At 41.7% G+C, this 20,392-nt stretch overlaps 1 protein-coding gene across 8 annotated transcripts in view; it reads left to right on the top strand.

The window, feature by feature from the left end:
• Nucleotides 1-20,392, top strand: part of LOC122796266 (phosphofructokinase, platelet) — a 987,903-nt gene that overhangs the window by 586,984 nt on the left and 380,527 nt on the right. For all 8 annotated transcript variants that reach the window (XM_044064600.1, XM_044064606.1, XM_044064604.1 and 5 more), the window contains one exon: nucleotides 4,366-4,512. In XM_044064600.1, coding sequence (XP_043920535.1) covers nucleotides 4,366-4,512 — 147 coding nt within the window. The remainder of the gene's footprint in view (nucleotides 1-4,365; nucleotides 4,513-20,392) is intronic.

Genomic DNA, 20,392 nt, shown 5'->3' with positions numbered 1-20,392 from the left:
TGAGGAGTTTGGTGCGGAGCCTCCATGGCCTCTGCCTTTGATTCCGCATCTTTGTCTCAGGAGGGCAATCACTTCCTCAATGTCAAGATTCAGTCTCTGCATCTCACAGCCTGGCATATTCTGTTTTAGACCCTGGAGGGTCTCAGCTTCCACAACAAGTTTTGAATGTTATTTTGGAGGCCAGAAGGCCTAGTACAAGGAAAGTTTACGCTGATAAATGGAGGAGATTTTTTCTTTGGAGCAAAGCGAAGGACTTTGATGTTTCCAAGCCTGATTTAAGTGTTTCTCTTCAATATCTTACTGAGTTATTGGACAAGGGTTTGTCTTTCTCCTCGATAAAGGTTCATGCTGCAGCCATTTCTGCTCACTATGACTGTGACCCTCCTTTATTTTCCCATCCTTTGTTTAAGCAATTTCTTAGAGGGGCAAAGAACATAAGACCCCACATAGAGCTCCTACTCCTGCTTGGGATCTCAATTTTGTGTTGGAAAAGCTTACTCTACAACCTTTTGAGCCTGCAGCTACTGCCGAGTTAAAGTATTTATCATGGAAGACTGCTTTTTTGTTGGCCATTACCTCTGCAAGAAGGGTTTCTGAATTACAGGCCCTTATGGCAGTGGAACCTTTCCTGATTTTTCATAAGGATAGGGTATCTTTGCGTACTAATCCTTCCTTTATGCCTAAAGTGGTTTCTAGTGTGGCCTTGAACCAAACTATTCATTTGCCTACTTTTTATGCAAACCCTCAAAATAAAGGGGAGAAGATTTTGCATACTTTGGATATTCACAGGCAGTTACGTTTGTTATTTGAGCAGAACCAAGGGGTTCAGGCAGTCTCAGCAGTTGTTTGTTTCTTTTGCTTTGGGTTCTCAGGGAAAACCTGTTTCAAAACAAACTATTTCTAAATGGATTGGGTTTTGTATTTCTTTCTGTTATTCCCATCATGGTAAGGAGATTCCGGCTGGAATCGGACCTCATTCCACTAGTGCTACTGCCACTTCTACTGCCTTTCTAAGGGGGGTAGCTACAAAAGATATTTTGGAAGCAGCCACTTGGAGTTCAGTACATACTTTTTCCAAGCATTACCATCTTCCTCTTTATTCTAAGTCTAGGGCTGGATTTGCCACTGTAATTTTACAGGGCATTTTAGCAGCCCCTAATGCTTTATGATTTTGCCATCCTCCCTTTACCTCTGCTTTGGGATTCTACCCATATGTAAGGACTGCAGCAATGTGAGATGAAGAACATAGTACAGTTTTGTACCTACCATAAATGTAGATGTTCAAGATCCACATTGCTGCAGTCCAATTTACCTCCCTCCTTCCCTCTGTAGTTTGGCATGGTTATATGGTTTGGGTGATGGTTGTTGTTGGGCATGTTTTTGGGAGGTATCCTGTTTTTGGGCTGTGGCCTTTCTTTTTAGGGCCTTCTGACATCTGGGGCAAGAAAAGACTGAGGATATGACATCGGTCATGCGCTTTTATACCCTGACGTTCTGATGTCAGATCTGAGCGCCCATGACCGACGTCAGCCTAATACTTTGGTATTCGGGCCGACCGAGGACAGCGGACTACCCATATGTAAGGACTGCAGCAATGTGGATCTTCGAACATCTACATTTATGGTAGGTACAAAACTGTACTTTACTACAGTGGGATTTAAACTTTGTGCTAGAAAAGTTAACCTGCACTCCTTTTAAACCAGCTCTCACTATTCCTTTCAGGTAAGTCATAGAAAATGGCCTTTTTACTGGCTGCCGCATTATCCAGAAGAGTTTCTGAGCACTGGACCCCTTTGTGTAAGGAGAACTTTTAGTGGGCATTAGGGGCAGAGTTGGTTTGCATATAGATCCTTCCTTTAAACTTAAGGTTTTGACAGATTTGGCTTTGAACTAGATCATCAGATTGTCATTTTTCCCTAATTCACAGAACAGGGAAGGAGGGTATATTGCATTCCTTGAATGTTCACAGACAGCTAACATACTATCTGCATAGAAAAAAAATGATAGAAGAAAGGCTGACCAATTTTGCTTTTGCTAATAGGGGGATGATCCTGGTCTCTAAACACAGCATCTTTAAAAGGATGAGTCACTGCATTCTTTTGTTTCTCTTCCAGTGGGAAGACTTTCCAAATGCACATTAGACCACATTCTGCCAGAACCATAATCACTTCTTCTTTCGTTAGAGAGTTAGATACTCGGGACATCATAGAGGCAGTCTTTTTATCTCTTATACACATTTTCAGGCATTTCTAACTGGACATCCTATTGTGGGGCAGATCAGGTTTTACTACTGCTGTTCTGTGGCCTGCCCCAGGAAAATTGGCTGACCTCCCAGCATGATATGCAGGCTTTGGAAATCTTCACAAAGGTTATGGATGCAGCAGTGATCCATTTGAAGAACATAAGATAGCTATATAAAGTACTTGCCATAATGGTAGTTGTACAAGTAGGGTCACTGTCTCAATATAGTTGCCCATCCTAACCCCTCTGTTTTACAGTTGAGGGTGTCATAGGGCTGGGTACCAGTCCTTCACTGCCCCCCCCCCTCCACAAAGCTGTTCTTGTGTAGGAAACTGGTATCCTAGGGCATGCTTGCCTTAATGTCTAGGAAGGCATTGTTGAGGGGAGTTCTCTGGACCCAGAAATTCAGTGGTGCAGATGGACATAATAATCCTCTGGTGCTGTACCATGGGAGCAGCAAAAGGACTGCTGTACCTAGGGCAATCCACAATTCCTGCTCAGTTAAGCTGTATCACTAGTTAATTGAAATATGCCTTATCTTGCTTGTCAACAGCAGTTGAGCAGAGTCCTGAAGTAAAGCTTCTTGTATAGGGTTTTTCTCAACACCTCTCATGCTAGTTCTTTGACCCTTCTTTCCATCATTATCTGTTAGTCAAATATTGGTTTCAGCAAGTGGCACTAAGAAAAGTAAAGAAACTGCCTTCTATAAGCCTGAGTATCAGTAAACATATTTGGGCTACAGGAAAAAAAAAAACAAAGGTTTCCCATGCACTCATTTTTAAGTTGCAAGTGTAAGGAATAGGAAACTGCATGTGACTTGGTATTTTGAACACTGTTTACAAGTAAAACATAATTTAATGTGCCTTTTAAGTACTTTGTTTTGTATTTTATCTTTGAAATAAGTGTATGCAGTTACAGATCCAAATTTGTGTTTGGAGGACTTTGAAGTCACCCTTAGTAGCGCAGTTAATATTTTTTGATTCGGCACTGTTCAGTTGTCCTGCAATGGTGTAGAACCCGTTTGCCTTGGTTAAGGTTTTGAAAGGAGCAGTTCAGATGCAGTTAAATGAAGATGCTTTAGTATTGCTGAAGTCGTACTGCATAAGACTTTAGATGAGCAGTGCATGCAGTTGTGCAGTAAATTCAGTAAATGTTCTCAACACCAGGGATAGGACCAGTCTGGTTGTATGACCATGTATTCTAATAGCATGTTAGTGGCTAAACATGCCGTGCTGTTTGTGCTACTTGCCAGAAAAAATGTATGATCTGAAATGCAAGGTGTTTTGTAAGGCTCCAAAGAACATGCTGGCTTCTTCAGCTTATTGTCTGCACACCCCTGCTACCCTTCTATTACCTGCAGAAATCACTAGCCACTGTAGTAATAGCCTAGGATCATTCTTTTGCTGGAAGCTTACATAAATAAACTGCAGCAACCATAGTTGTGAACTTTTAGTTTTATTTGCTTGGAAAATCACCAGTCAGTCTTTATGAAACAACTCCTTAGTGCTGTGCTGGATATGCCATTCATATAAAAGACAGTTTTGCTTTTCCCAAGTCACTGCTTTTTTGCAGTCTGCCTGTATAGCTGTGCACGCTGCACGTATGTTACACAACATAGTTCTGTGGAATGCTAATTTAATAAAAATGCTTTCAGCTGTGTTTTTAGTGACTCATCATATTTCCATTTGATTGTCTTACTACACCCTTTCCCCATCGTCACCATAGCAATGAATGTAAGTAAGCCAGGTATGACTCATAAGCTGCCGTATTTGTGCTGCTTCAAAGCCCCAGGGATTACCTAATTGGAAGCTGCAGAATGAAGTCTATCTTGTTAATAATGAACTGATCAATTTTTTTCTGATCTCTTCACTTTTATACATTTTTTTCACTTATTTATGAAACCCTTAATATTTATGCACAACTCATGTCAGTAATAGTAATTTAACCATTGCAGTACAGCAGCAAAACCTGACCCTTGTTTGTAGCATGTTTTGACTAGGAGGTTTGGTTTTATAACTACAAGGTAATTCAGCTCCTTGCCTTGTAAAATGCAATGTACCTGGGTAGAAATCTTAATTAAACATAGAAGTTAACATTTTTTTTTCTTTTTTTTTTTCCTCCTAGAGTAATTTCAATGTTGCAGTCCTGAATGTAGGTGCTCCTGCAGCTGGGATGAATGCTGCTGTCCGTTCTGCTGTGCGAGTGGGCATTTCTGAAGGACATAAAATGTATGCAGTTTCTGATGGATTTGAAGGATTTGCCAGAGGACAGGTTTGTGTTACGATACAATGAGACAGAATGCCTTCTCTTGTCTACTCATTCCATTAGCTCTCATGGTAGAATGGCTTAATTGCTGCTTTTATTGTGATATGAAAACCCTGCATGACCTCTTGGTGTAAAAGGATAAAAACTTTAATGTGACTCAGATGGTCCATGTAGTATGTGTACTTATGGTCCATGTGCAGTTAGCAGTGTGGGCACTAGAAGGGCTTGGAATGTAAGCGTGTAAGTGAGCGTGTGGCTAACACAGGCTTAGCCACCATGTTCATAGGTTCATAGGTTCATACTAGGCTATCTGCCCGAGGGCATTTACAAGCCTAGCCCATCGTTTTGTGGCTTACGCCACCCCTTTAGTATGGGGAACTATACCCATTATTTTGCTGTGCCTCTGTCGAGCAGTGACACTGAGGTAATCCCTGGGGTATATCTGCGATCTCCCATCCATTGGTCAAGATTTCTCTTGAACAAGGCCAGCGAGGTGCTCTGCCTCACATGTACCGGGATTTTGTTCCACAGCATAGGGAGTCTTTGGGTGATGAATCTATCCCTCCAGCACGTCCTATTAATAGCCGTGTCGAGGTTTAAGTCTCCCGTCCTTGTGGCTCTGATGGATCTAGATTTTTTGAGGTGAAGCATATTCATCAAATCTGGGTTTGACATGGCCTTGTATGTTAGGCAAAGGTCACCTCTGAGCAAGCGGTAAGCGACTGAATAGAGCTGGAGTTCTTTCAGTCGGGCAGCATAGGACAGATTTTTGAGAGGGGATAAACCAAGAGGTGGCCCAAGTTTCATTAGTGGCTAGGGCACCAGGCTGGAGTGGCAGTGTGGAATAGAGGAATGATAAGACAGCCAGTTTGCCTCTCTTTCTGGGGGGGTACATGTTCTTTTGAGAGAGAGATGGTTCAGTTCACTGCCTTAGTAACATCTACAGGAGTGTAAATGTATCATCTGCAGCAGTAAGTGTCGCAAGCCAATGCTGTGAAGTGGTCCGCCACTTAAGGTGGGTTGGCATGTGTGGTAACACCCAAGCACTCTTTGCCAGACAACCATAGTGGAGCTGTCAAGCTGCTGATGGGAGGGGTTAGGTAGGGAATGGCCTGATCTCTTCTGTATGTGTGGTGGTTCCAGCAGCAGGAATGTAAGGTTTTGATGGTTAACATGGGGTGTGGATTAAACAGAAAAGATTCTCTGCCATCTTCCCCTTTACTTCTATTTTAAAACAAAAAGTTGATATCCACATTTCTTAATACTCAAGGATCATAGGTTTTTTGCAAGTTGAATAATCTCCAGAATTTCTTTTTGCAGCAGTCTTTGTGCTTAATTTTTGAATGGCCATGTACATTTAAATAAATTGTTCTAATTGATTAATTTTCTGCTCCATCAGTGACTCCTATATACTGGTTTGTAAATCAATGAAACAAACAAACTTTAATTGCTTGCTCACCTACTTTTTTTTTTTTTTTTTTTTTTTTATTAACTTATTTAGCTCTAGTCTGCTTCCGGTCCACACCTACTGGTTTGTTTGTTTATTGATTTGCTATACTTACTTTATTTAGTCCCCCTCCTGGCCAGACTATTGGTATACTAATTTTCCCTGGGCAAGAACCCTACAGCATATTCACTCCCTGGATGGCAAGAGATGAGCATACCAGGAACAACACAGTCTGCCTTTGAGGAGGACCAAGATGTTTCTTTAAGCCCTACTTTCCCTTGCACATGCTAATTGGCATACAGGTTGTTGGCATGGAATGGGCCTTTGCATTGGACATCCATACCTCTATGTGGGACGTAGAGATAACCCTACACTCTTTGTAGGCAAGCAAATTCCATGTTATCCCTGTTCTCCAGAGATTCTGCCAAGGAGAATGTTACCTGAACATGTACCCCCCCAGAAAGAGAGGCAAACTGGCTGTCTTATCATTCCTCTATTCCACACTGCCACTCCAGCCTGGTGCCCTAGCCACTAATGAAACTTGGGCCACCTCTTGGTTTATCCCCTCTACACAAGGAGAGCTGTTACATACTGGTTTTGTGATGCTGTATTTGCTGTGTTCTTTATTTTTTCAGGGATATTGCATTGCTTCTGTTCCACACTGCAACATCTAATGTATTTTTAATAATTTTTTGGGATCCCCTTTGACCTGATTTGTACTAGCCCAGCCCCCAGTGCCCCCTGTCCAGGGTGGGTGCTCTAGCCATTCTCCTACCCCATACTTCAGTACTGCTGGGGCTGGTCATAGATCCTAAGGGAGTCCTGGCGACTTTGCCTGTCTGTATTTCCATCTGTTTTTTTTGTTTTTTTTTTAAATATGCCCTATCCACTTCTCATTCCCTCTTCCCCACTCTGGGTCTGAGGACAAATTCCTCTTTGGATCATGCCTCCCCTTAGGGTGGGTTTCAACAAGCACCCTCCCACTCAGTACTCCATTAGCTCCCAGGTCAGTTAAGCCATAGTCAGGGCTTTGTCCTGCTATGTAACTGGAGCGGACATGTATTTATTTTTTTGTTTTATGTAGTTTCTCATGCCTTAAATGATCAAACCAAAATATCCTCCGACACAACATTAGGCGATTATGCGAAAACATAGAAAATAAATACAAGTGTTTATCCTCTGTTGCAGCCACAAATTTTATTATGCAATGAAATGATAGAATGAGTCAGCACTTTCATTTATCTTCCACTTAAAGATCTTTTTCAGTCTAAAATTGTCCATTACTTCACTCTTTATATCACTTTATAAGTCAACTTGCATGTTCATTTCCCACTAATGACAATAAGTCTTCTTCCAGTAATTAGCTCATACAGCATTCGCACAAAATGCAATAGTAAAGCTTGCCATTAATTTCATTTGCATTATTTAATACATCCATCCATCTACAACACCTTTTCCCAAATTTTGTACATGAGATCGGGGTGTCACTTCAGCAGTGACAGTCATCTAGAGTCAAGATTTACACAGCTGGGTGGCCAGCCCTGCCTTGGTAGTTCTTCCATACCACACACTCACATGCAGACTCACGTCTATGGTCAATTTAGAGTTGTCCACTTGATTACAAAATTTAACAAAAATGCAGAGTATAATACCCCATGTCTTAGGGCTGCACCCTTACAATGCAAAAAAAATTTAAACACAAAAATTTAAAGCATATTCAGTGGACCTGAAGATTCAAGTGCCAAGTATAACTGAATGCTTCAACTTGGACTGTGTGGTGTAGAAAGGTAAAACCCTGACTACAGCCCAGGTGGCGAGAGTTTGTCAAGCAGCTCAGGTGCTTGACTGTCCATGCAGGGAAGATGGTAGTATGCATCCACTGGGGTTCAGTGGTTCTTTCCTGGCTTACATCATGTTAATGACGGAGCCCCACTGGATAATAGAAGCTCATCATGCATTGGTAGGGGAGGGGGCTGGCTGACTGAGGCAAAAGTGATAAAATTCAGTGTTTCGTTCAGCTTTAGAAGCAGGTATGCTTTTAATTTTATCTGCCACTGAAATTCTTTTAATTCCAACAGTAATTTCTCATTTCCAAAATCTCTGGAGTTGTAGGATAATTTGTGCAAACCATTTGGACTATGTATCATGAAGTCAGTTTTATTCTGTTTTTATACCGTATGGTTGTATTGCTATGAATTTATTGATTTCACCCTCACAAGTCATTGTAGATCTTTTTACTGAATGGTGTAATTTTACTGAAAGTAAAGTTAGTAAAGACTCATTACAGTAAAAAAGGATACATTCAACCATTGTTTCTGTCTTTGAAGTGCCTTTGATTTATCCATGCATTATTTTTTGAATTTGTAAATAGTTACCAAGTATGCAAGTTAGCAAGTCTGTAATTGGTGAAATCTGTAATAAAACTTGTTTTTAAAAATTATTTTAATTTTGACAATGGCTCTTCATCTCAACCTCAGGTATCTGTTTTGACACTGGTCCAAAACCTAAAATATAAACTTTTAGTGTGCTGTACAGCTCACTGAATGTCTGTATATGGGATTCATTTAATTATTTTTTGTAATTGCGGATGTATGCTTATGTATGTGGGTGCTCAGCTTTTTCATTGTTTTAAATGTATTACAGCCAAAAGAACCACCTTTCTGAAAGAGCCGTAAGTGTACCCTCAGTTCAAAGGTAATGTTATATTACAGTAATGGGGGTACACTCACTCGTAAATATGAAGGAATTACAAAAAACGCAGGATTGTCTGCTTTTGTGGTTTACTCTTGTGTTGAGTACATGGATGCAGTAGAATTAAAACTACTGCAAAATGGTTAGCTTATGGAGAGAAGTCAAATCTTAGTTCTTATAACAGGCCAAATGCAGTTCATTGAAATGAATGACTGAAACTTTCCTTAAACTTAATGGCAGCTATATCTGTCTGAGGTATAAGGGAGGTTTAAGATAACGTGACCAAATCACCTACAGCCAATGTTTTATAGCATGGTGCACAATCTATGGTCTGCATTCTCCTGTCTGTAGAGTGCTGTGTACTACAGCTGATCCCTCAAGCAGTTTGCCTGCATAACTCTTCCCCTGTAGGCCTTGCCTAGATTCTGTGCTGCTACCCATGACTCCATTCATTTTTGCTGCATTCTGTTGGCAGACCTCTCAAGGTCAACTGAGGTGGTTGCAGTGGAACCTGGCACTTGCCATCCTTGAGGTAGAAGCACTCAGCATGTTTTTGGGAGGTAGGAGGAACCCCACACCAACATGATTTTCTCAGGATTGTTTTGCTGTTGTACAGAAGGCTACTTAAGTTTCTAACAGCCTATTCACCTCTTGGCATGGATACTTGCTCTGGATATGAGAAATCACATCCTTCAGGCTCCCTCCCCAAAGTGATCTGTTATGTGACTTTTAAATGGGGCTGTCAGTAGTCCTCCTCATAGACATATACAATAAGTCGCTCAAACTTTAGTCATAAACCTCTTTTGGAAGTTCCTCCTTTACTTGTTTCCTTTTAGTGCCTTCATGATTCCCTGTTACAAGTGCCTGATTCTCAAGCCATTTGCTGCAGGGGAGCCAGACAGGTTTAACATGGTTCTTAAGCAGGGTAAATACTTGCATAATATTCTTGACTGATCCTACTGTACTGCTGTTCACAGTATAGCACCGTTTAACTAATGTATCATTGACATACAAGGTTGGAGAGTTTATATATCTGTATACAGTGTCAGTCGCAGATGATATAGTACCAGGGACAAAAGGTAATTGTTCAGAGCCATTGTTCACAGAGAAAAAAAATCCAAACTGGAGCAAACAGCTGCTAAGGTTGGCACACTTAAATTGTGGCTAGAATATTATTGATGTATATATTTAAAGGTTAATGCCTCTAGTATTTGCATGAGAATACATGCTTGACTCACAACACAGCCTTTCCCTGAAGATAACTAGGACCAGCATTTTGGATACATCTCTGTCAAAGCTTTCTGTTAGGGATGCTATACACAAACACGTACATGCACACACACACACACTATATTACATATGTACAATGTAGAATTAGTATCAATGTATCAAGACAAAGATTACTTGTAAGATTTCAGTAAGTCTGAGTCTGCAAACTGAAACTAGTCCAAATTGGAAACTGGAAACATTCTAATTAAACATATTTCCCTCCCCTCAACTTAGAGCTAGCACCACCAAAAGTATGCATTTAAAAATAAATTGTCCATGCACTCACTGATGGCATAGAGGGATAAAGCCTTGATTGTAGTCCAGGTGACCCAAGTTTAACTTGCAGCTCGGACTCAGGACGACATAGGCACAGAGGATGGGCATACCCATCTAGAAGGGTGAGCTGGTGGTTCCTGCACAGCTCATGCCACTGCTCTGATGATAGGTTCTTAGCTGGAGAGAGGAGACCCTTCATGATGAAACTGTGATGGGATAAGATGGAGCATTTAGGGTTATGGGTTAAAAAGGCTTCTGTTATGGTAGCTATAAGGATATGTGGGAACAAAATAAAAGATATAAAAACTGAGAAAACTGCAAGCTCTTGTTTATGGATACATATAATAAGATACAAGCAGTGAAAATGTTTTCATTCCCTTTGGTTTTATATACAAGTCAGGCATATTTTTATCAACCAGTGAAGTTGTGTACAATAGCTAATAGAGTTCAAGGAATTTATCTAGAAGGGAGAGACAGCAAGAGTTAACTTGGATAAGCTGACCCTTCCAGTAGAACAAGGTAGTTTAGGGTTACCTGATTTGAAGGGATATTTTTCGAGCTACACAGTTGAGGCTCATACCTAACAGAAAAAGAAAGGTTATAATTCAAAAGCGATGATGATAATGAAGCAGATGTGATGTTCAAGAAATAGTGTATGGGATTTTGGATGCAGATCCTTAAGGAGAATAATAACCATACAGAATGTTATATTCATAAAGTAGCAGAAAGTATTCCAAGAAATAAGCCAAAAAACAATAGAACGGAGAAAGGAAATTTTGCCAGTAGGGATGACTGCAAGCAGGGGTACAGAAAATAGGCAAAAGAGGGCTGGAATTTACTGACATTTGTGCAGTCATGGAGACCTAGTTCAAGGCTGTGAATGGCTCCCCAGCCGTAACGGGCAACACCACCTTCCGCACATTCAGACCACAAACTGAATGCATGAAAACTAAAAGAGGCAGTGTCTCGATATTCATTAAAGATAAATCCACCTCCAATATGATTGCCTGGAGATACTTCAGGTGCAATTAACTGTTGGTAGGACACCTATTCAAGTCATGGCCCGCTGCAGGGACCCCCTCCATGAAGCATGACACCACTTTGCCTGTTTGGATCTACTTGATTCTGTCAAGATACATTTGAACACCATGGTTTTGGGTGATTTTAACTACCCATCCATTGACTGGGTATGTTACTCGTGCGCAAACTCACTTGCTCAAAGGTTCCTCGACTTCATTAACTCCAGTGCCCTGGACCAACTGGTTAACACCCGCACAAGGCATGCCAACATCCTGGATCTGGTGCTTACCAATATGGGGGACCACTGTAGCACCCCCACTGTGAGGTCTTCCCTGGTGAGATCTGACCACAGATCAGTCTCATTCAAAGTAACTATCACACCTGACCCCCACCCTCAGCAGCAACTAAACTAAATAAATTCTACAAAGTGGATTATAACCTCCTATAGGATGGTATAAATAGCTTCACTGCATCCTCCCACCTCAGATGGAACTGGCAACGATGTCGAGTTCTATACAAATGCTTTATACAAATACCTGTATAACTGCATTGACTTGGCCATACCTGATAGGACCAAAACAAACTCCTCAAGAAAGAGCAAACCTGCCTGGTGGACAACTGCTTTTAACAGGCTTTATAATAACAGGAAGAAATTGCTGTCTAAGACTTAGGGGGAGTGAGCCCTAAACTGAAAACACTCCCTCTTCAGCTTAAACAAGCAAGTAAGACTTCTTGTGAAATCCTCCAAAGCTGACTACAAATCCAGATTAGCTTCCTCAACTATGAGCAACCATAAGGCGTTCTTTAGTTACATCCATAACATAAAAAGAAAGGCCCAGATTTGTGCCAAACTGGTAGTTAATGGTACCACATGTACTGAGCCTGTGGACATTGCTAACTTGTTAGCCAACAGGTTCTGTGAAAACTTCACTCTCCTGTCCCCACCACACATACCCGCATGATATCCTTACCACCTGTCCTCTGGCTTGTATCTCTAAAGAGCAGGTCGTGAGTGCCCTCTCCAAGGTCAAAAACACAGCATCTGTAGAACTTGATAACATACCAGGCTGTGTCCTACATGGGCTCAAACAAGAATTAGCAACACCAATAGGTACTCTTTTCAGTCATAGTCTAAGCACTGGCTTCATCCCACCTGAATGGAAAAAGGCCACCGACTCCGTGAACTATAGACCTATTAGCCTGACTAGCCTTATCTGCAAGGTCATGGAGCGTATCATCATGGACCTTATCAACAAAAATATAGGTAATTTCCAAACACTTGACTCTACTCAGTTTGGATTTGGCAAAGGGAGATCATGCCTGTTAAACCTGGTGGACTTCTTTGAAAAGTCACCAAGGCCCTTGATGAGGAGAAATCTATGCATACAGTTTACCTAGACTTAGCCAAGGTTTTGACACTATCCCCCACTCAGACATCATTGACAATTTGATCACCCAGCTAGGTATCAATCCTTATGTCAGATGGGTCGCTAACTGAGTCACTGATAAAACCCGTATAGTTAAAATTGGGGACTCCACCTCCAACAGCAGACCTGTAACCAGTGGTGTTCCACAAGGATCAGTCCTTTGACTTCTGCTGTTTAGAATCTATTTCTCCGAAGTACAAGCTAAAAGTAAAGGTCTGTGGTTGTCAAAGTTTGCTGATGACTGCAAACTGGGAGTAGTCATAGAAGCTCCAAATGATGTCAACTACCTACAAGAGGGTCTTAACACAAACAGATGATTGATGCCAAAGTCATGGTCTTAAACTCAATGCAAAAAAATGGGTTATCCCTTTCAGTAAGAGCAATGTTCCTGCTAACTATCACATCAATAACACCCCAAGTACGTACTCATTGGTGAGAGACCTGGGCACACAGGTTTACAGCAACCTTGCCTTTGATAACCAGGTCACCACAATGGTAAGAAGGGCATTCTACTTTGCTTACCTCATAAGTAAGGGCATTACCTCAAGGTCTTCAGCATCTGTCCTGTGAGGATCATCTGAAGTCACTGTCACTTTATTCTGTTTCATGCAGACTACTGAGGCAATCTCTGGCGTGCATATAAGACAATATTTGACACTGCTTTATTGGAAATGCTGCATATCCGTAAGTCAAATGGTACACTGGTTACTCGCTGTAAAGACCTTCACCTTGTATGTGACATTACTAGAACCTGCTGGAGGGACAGATTAGTTTCCCAGAGGTTACTGCATCTTTGGACCAGACTCCCGCTTCATGTCAAGCAGATCACCTCATTGCCGTCTTCAAACACAGTCTGGGCAATTGGATGGGTAACTGTAAAGTCACCCTGGGGGTTCCACCTGTGTCTGTCTTGGACATGGGCAATAGGTGCTGATTATGGAAGTAAGGGTAAAACTTGGCTAGGCTTGAAAGGGTCCTAGGGTCATTAGCCTAGTAACCTCCTATGATCCTGTAGAGAAAACTGGCAAAGGAACCAATGTATTGAGAGCAAGTAACAAGAGAAGGAAAGTTAATATAGTGGGATGAGGCCAAGAAGACGTTTGGACTGCTGCAGGCTAGAGACTGCCTTCCCTACCAGGGATTGATATCAGAATGTAGGCAAAGAGAAAGGGATACAGCAGTCTTAAGTGAAAGACTTGCTGTGTTAGCATTTTTAGATGAACCATGAACAGAAGCTGTTAAAAAAGGGATGATTAGTAGGGCATATATTATATTGGCAGATAGCTGTAAGAATCAATGAGAGGAGGTTTGAAAAGAATGGGACGAAAGACTGGAAAAGCAATTTACAAGAGAACAATGGGATATTGTTTCCAGGTATGCAACAAAGTCCAGAAGATTTAAGATCTTTTCTTGGAAATGTTTACATAGGTATTTTTTTGCTCCAAGCAAGCTTCAAATATTTTTTTCCTCAGGTTGATAGCAAATGATGGTGGTGTGATAGGAAAGAAATTGGTAACTGGGAGTATGAGTTTGCAGACATTAAAACACCCTTCAGAGTACTCTGTCAGAAATTGGGTGAGCAAATGTCTAACTTCTTCGTCTTCTATCGGCTGCTGCCATTAGGGGTTGCCACAGCAGATCATCTGTTTCCATTTCTTCCTGTCCTCTGCATCTTGCTGTGTCACACCAACCACCTGCATGTCCTCTCTCACCACATCCATAAACCTTATCTTAGGCCTTCCTCTTTTCCTGTTACCTGGCAGCTTCATCCTTAGCATCTTTTCCCCAATATATTCTGCATCCCTCCTCAGCACATGTCCAAACCAACATAATCTTGCCTCTCTGGCTTTGTCTCCAAACCTTCCAACCTGGGCTGACCCTCTAATATACTTATTCCTAATCCTGTCCACCCTTGTCACACCCAGTGCAAATCTTAACATCTTTAACTTTGCCACGTCCAGCTCTGATTCCTGCCTTTTTGTCAATGCCACCGTCTCCAACCCATATAACATAACTTGTCTCACTACCCTCTTGTAGACCTTTGTCTGTCACAAATCACTCTTCTCCACCCACTCCATCCTGCCTGTACTCTCTTCTTCACCTCTCTTCCACACTCACCATTACTCTAAACTGTTGATCCCAAGTATTTTAACTCCTCCACCTTCGCCACCTCTACTCCCTGCATCCTCACCATTACTCTATCCTCCCTCTCATTCACACACATATATTCTGTCTTAGTCCTGCTGACCTTCATTCCTCTTCTCTCTAGAGCATATCTCCACCTCTCCAGGGTCTCCTCTACCTGTTCCTACTCTCACTACAGATCACAATGTCATCTGCAAACATCATAGTCCACGGGGACTCCTGTCTGATCTCGTCTGTCAACCTGTCCATCGCCATTGCAAATAAGAAAGGGCTTAGAGCTGATCCTTGATGTAATCCACCTCCACCTTAAACGCATCCGTCACTCCCACCGCAGACCTCACCGCTGTCACACTACCCTCGTACATATCCTGTACCACTCTTACATACTTCTGTGACACTCCCAACTTCCTCATACAATACCCCAAATGTCTAAGAAAATTATTTATTTTTTTTTGAGCAGGGACATAATGTCTGAATTGCCTAGACATAGTAAGGCTTTATTACAGTTTAATTATGTTGACTGCCAAAAAAAATAATTTCTAGAAAATGGTAAGCAATGTCTAAACCAACTGTATTTGAAGTATTGAATATTATACAAGAGATAATAGAACTGAAAGAGGGGCCTTTAGAAAAAGGGAAGGAACAGATTACATAGAAATGAATGGGAATTGTGGGAACAATACATGCAGAATAATGTTCAGGAGGAGGAGTGAGGTTTAAAGGAAGGCAGTAACTCATGTAATGTTGGACTGATGATAGTTACAAGGAAATAAGATATGTGAAGTATAATGTAAGTAAATGAAAAAAAAGTTAATATGGTTATTTTTCTTTTCTGTTAATGTGTATTTGTTTATGCTTGCAGTGATAATTTAATAAAGGTGTTAGAAAAACAAGTGTAGTTTGGGCCCTCTGGCAACCTTTTAGCTGTAGACCAGATTCATAAAGACAGCCGTACCTTTAAAAAACATTGTCATAGGGCACTTAGCTTGCTTTGAATTCTTGGTGGTTTTGCATATGCTACTGACACTACACAGAGCAAAAATATGTTTGGTAACATCTCTGTGTGAGACGTGCTGACAAGAGAAGCATGTGATGCAAATATCTGAGAGATAATTCTAATCCAGTTACATTAAACTGCACTCTTATCTTCTACTCCATTCCTTTTATAGCTGTTCAGAAACAAAATTGCAAAACAGTTGCTTGACTTTGGCAGTTCTTAGGTTCTGTACAATAGTGCATTGAAAGCAGTTTAAGCTGTTAATATGATGACCAGAAAATATTGTTTTACTACTTTGTGAAGAGTATAGTAATTTGCAATGAATTAGCCATCATTGTGGGCCATTTCAGGTTATAAATGATCGTCTTTATGCTTTGTATCAGTATATGTATTTGTTTGCTACTTAGCTGATTAATTGTTCTAATAATGTGGACAGGCTGTAGAATGGTCCGTGATCCCACATTTGTCATTTATTGTTACATTTGTTTTTTTTGTTTGTTTTTTAATAAGATTATTTTAGTTGTTAGTTCTCAAAAGATACTCTGTCCCTGTTAAAAATGAGATTGGGTGACCAACATGGGGTCTCTGTTCCACACCAGAGGTATACCCCTCATTGATAAGATCAGACCATAAATTAATCTCACTGGACATCCATATTCTGTCCCCACCCCCAGCCAAGGAAACCACGGTGAAGAACTTCTCAAAAGCAAACTTCACACTTCTCAAAACCGAGGTGGAATCTTTCAAAAACCCCGGGCCAGTGGAAACTACGGTCCAAAACGCAAAATCCTTAACAAAAGCATTCTATGGACACCTGCAGGAATGCATGGAGCATGCTATCCCAAATAAAACCAAGACTCACTCCTCCAAAGGCAGGAGACCTGTCTGGTGGACCCCGGCCATAAATAAGCTATATAACAGAAGGAGGAAGCTACTACATGATAGAGCAAAATCCCAAAAAGGGAAGGCGTCTCTGATCAGTACTAGCAAGAAACTACGGTCCCTCATAAAATCATCCAAGGCCAGCTTCGAAAGAAAAATTGCACAAGTCACTAAGGATAATCACAAGGCCTTCTTTAGTTATGTCAGGAACCTGGGAGGCAACTCCCAGATATGCTCTGAGTTGGTGCAAAATGACAAAAAATACACTGAACCCACAGACATTGCCAACATCCTGGCAGAAAGGTTCAGTGCAAACTTCTCCCCCCCTTCCCCTCCAAAAGAGCAAATGTCTGTCCCAACAGAATGTACCCTCCCTGTGATCACAGATGCATGGGTGAGAGCTGCCCCCTCCAAAGCAAAAAACACAGCATCAATGGGACCAGACGGTGTCCCGGGCTGTATCTTACATGAGCTCCAAGAAGAACTAAACCCTCACTTAAAGACACTGTTCATTCACAGCCTTACTACAAGATATGTACCCAATGAATGGCGTACAGCAACAGTGGTCCCGCTCCACAAAGGTGGTGCCCCAACGGACCCCGGAAACTATCGCCCTATAAGCCTGACCAGCCTGGTCTGCAAGGCTATGGAGCATATCATCATGGAAATCATAAACAAGGACATTGGGAACTTCCAGACACTGGATCCTACCCAATTTGGCTTTGTTAAGGGCAGAGCTTGCCTCTTAAACCTTGTCGACTTCTTTGAAACTGTTACCAAAGCCATAGATGAAGGGAAGGTAGTCCACACAGCCTACCTAGACCTCGCAAAAGCCTTCGACACAATACCTCACTCAGGCATCATAAATAAGCTCACCAGCTTAAATATCAACCCCTATGTCACAAGATGGGTTGCAAACTGGCTCAGGGATAGAACCTACATGGTCAGAATTGCAGGTGCCATGTCAGACTCTAAACCAGTTACAAGTGGCATCCCACAAGGCTCAGTCCTGGGACCTCTCTTGTTCGGTATATATTTCTCCAAGGTACAGGCTAACATGGGTGGACTATGGCTGACAAAGTTCGCAGACGACTGCAAACTGGGTGCCATAATCGACTCTCCGGCTGACACGAACATCCTCCAAAAGGGTCTCACAGAGACGGATAACTGGTGCCAGAGCCATGGCCTAAAGCTAAATGCCAAAAAGTGCATTGTCATCCCCTTTGGGAAAAACAAAGTGCCCACAAATTACCACAGAGGTGGTAATCCATTAAGTACGGAAGAAGTAATTAGGGACTTGGGGACCCAAGTAGATAGTAATCTCTCCTTTGACAATCAGGTTGCCAAAGTAGTTAGAAAGACCTTCTATATAGCCTACCTTATCATAAAAGGGTTCACATGTAGATCAAGAGATTTCATTGTGCCCCTCTACTCATCAGGCCCATAATTGAATACAATGCCCCATTTGGGATGTACCTTACCCGACACCTGCAGCAACTGGAAAGACCCCAAAAGTACCTCACCAAGAGGATCAAGGGACTCGAACAGATGCCCTATGCACTTCAGCTAAAGAAACTCCAGCTCTACTCAGTTGCGTACCACCTACTCAGAGGCGATCTGTGTCTGATGTATAAAGCCATGTCCAACCCAGAATTAATGGACATGCTCCACCTCAAGAAATCCAAATCCCTTAGAGCTACACGCTCCAGGGACTTGAACCTCAGCACAGAAATAAATAGGACATGCTGGAGGGACAGATTCATATCCCAGAGGCTCCCCTCACTCTGGAACAAAATCCCAATCCATGTTAGGCAGAGCCCCTCACTGACCTTATTCAAGAGAAATCTTAACGAGTGGATGGGAGTCCGTAAGTTTACCCCTGGGATCTCTTCTGTGTCCTTGCTAGACAGAGATACAGTAAACTAACCTTAATATGGCTACCTTCTGTGGCCTACTATACAGAGGCACAGTCAACTAATCTAAAAGGGTGGCGAAAGCCAAACACACTCTGGCTAGGCTTATAAGTGCCCTAGGGCAGATAGCCTAGTATCAACCTATGAACCTATATCTCAGATACCCTTCTTGCAGAGGTCAGAGCCATTAGTAAAACTGTTTTCCATGTTAACTCATTAAATCCGAGTGCATCTGCAGTTAACTCCTACTGATGCCTCTAGGCATCAAATATTGCTTGTTCATATTTGCGTCAGTAATTCCAGAGCCATGCTATGTACAAGGTTTTAAAAGATTTCATTTTAAAGCTTACAACTATGGCTGGCAAAAAAACAAGGAAAAATCAGCCCCCCACCAGCGGACAACCAGAAACAAAAATATGTAGGCAAAGGAAGCAGTAGGGCTCAAATCCCTTTTAGAATCCAAATAATCCTCCAAAAGGCTGTCTCTCTCCTTTTGGTGGATTATTTGGATTCTAAAAGGGATTTGAGCTCTACCGCTTCCTGTGCCCTACGTGTTTTTATTTTAGTTGTATACTTAATGTATGTAACTGCTGTCAAGTCTTTACAAAGCAGCAGCAGTGGAATGAGATCTGCTTATTTTTCCTGATATTTGTATAAGGTGTAATGATGTGTGACTTTTGGAAATGGTGGACTTTAGAATTACTGCTGCAGTTTCACTGATTGATACTGCTAGGGAATTAGTTGCAGTCAGACATTTGGTCATCTGTAATAACTTCCAGAGCTTTTTGTTGTCACACCCCTCCGAGCAGGGTTGGTCTGTGACACTACCTCCTGTGAATGCAGCCTTTTCCACCATTAGCCATAGCACATCTTTCCAGTCACTGCTCCCTCAGAGGCAAATATTGGGGCCGTGATCTCACAGCCAAGTCAGGATTCAGTAGTGGGCTGACAGCAGGGTGCCATTTCCTAGGTATCCGAAGAAGGCAAGATACAGTCACACCGTTATGGAATGCCTTCCTACTCTTGATATTCCACTTGTTTTAGTCCATTAACCAGGTATTCAAGGTAAGGGAATAACAGCCACAGCACTTAACAAAAACCTGAAGATGGCCAGACTTGCAATTTGCAACTTTTTTTTAAACCAGGTAAGTCCACCAGACACCAGTGTCTCATTTCAGATGCAACTTTGAGCAGTGACTAGTTAATTGATTTACTCAGTCACACAGCAAGCAATCGCAAACTGAGGGAATCATACTGTAGACTATGGGAAGTAACTTGTTGACAGCTCATAGCCTTAATCCTCTGTGCTATCAGCTGGACCAATGTATCTAGTGGACATATGCTCACCTCAGGGTTTTCTCCCTTCCTCCCAGTGCCTGCCTAAGCCTGTGCTAATTTTAATTACATGGGAATCATTAAAGAATATGTAGCATTATGACACAAGGTGGATATTCTGGAACTCTGTCCCCCAAGGAAAACTTTTCACTTCAGCAATGATTCCTCTTACCAAAAAGAAATGAGGGAGAACCTTCGTCATATTGCATTCAAAGAAAGTTGAAGACCTCATCAGTACCTGTGGTAGCTTTATTCTGCCGTGGAATGCAACACAGATGAGAGTCCCACACATCTGGATCTTCTCCCTGAAGGTGTCTCCTTTGGTCATAACACTCACTTGTTGCAAAAATATGTTAAATGCAGAGCTAAAACATTACTGAACACTCCCAACAAAATGCAGAACTATTGTGCATTGAGGAGTCAAACCAAACCGCCTTTCCTGCACTTTCTAGGTGTTGGAAAACAGCTTTGATAATGACTGTAA

Source organism: Protopterus annectens, chromosome 3.part0 (genome assembly GCF_019279795.1).
Source record: "Protopterus annectens isolate FY-2018-M chromosome 3.part0, PAN1.0, whole genome shotgun sequence".
In the NCBI taxonomy this organism is placed as follows: domain Eukaryota; kingdom Metazoa; phylum Chordata; order Ceratodontiformes; family Protopteridae; genus Protopterus; species Protopterus annectens.
Note: the sequence above shows the minus strand (reverse complement) of the source record. Positions and strands in the feature narration are given on the sequence as shown.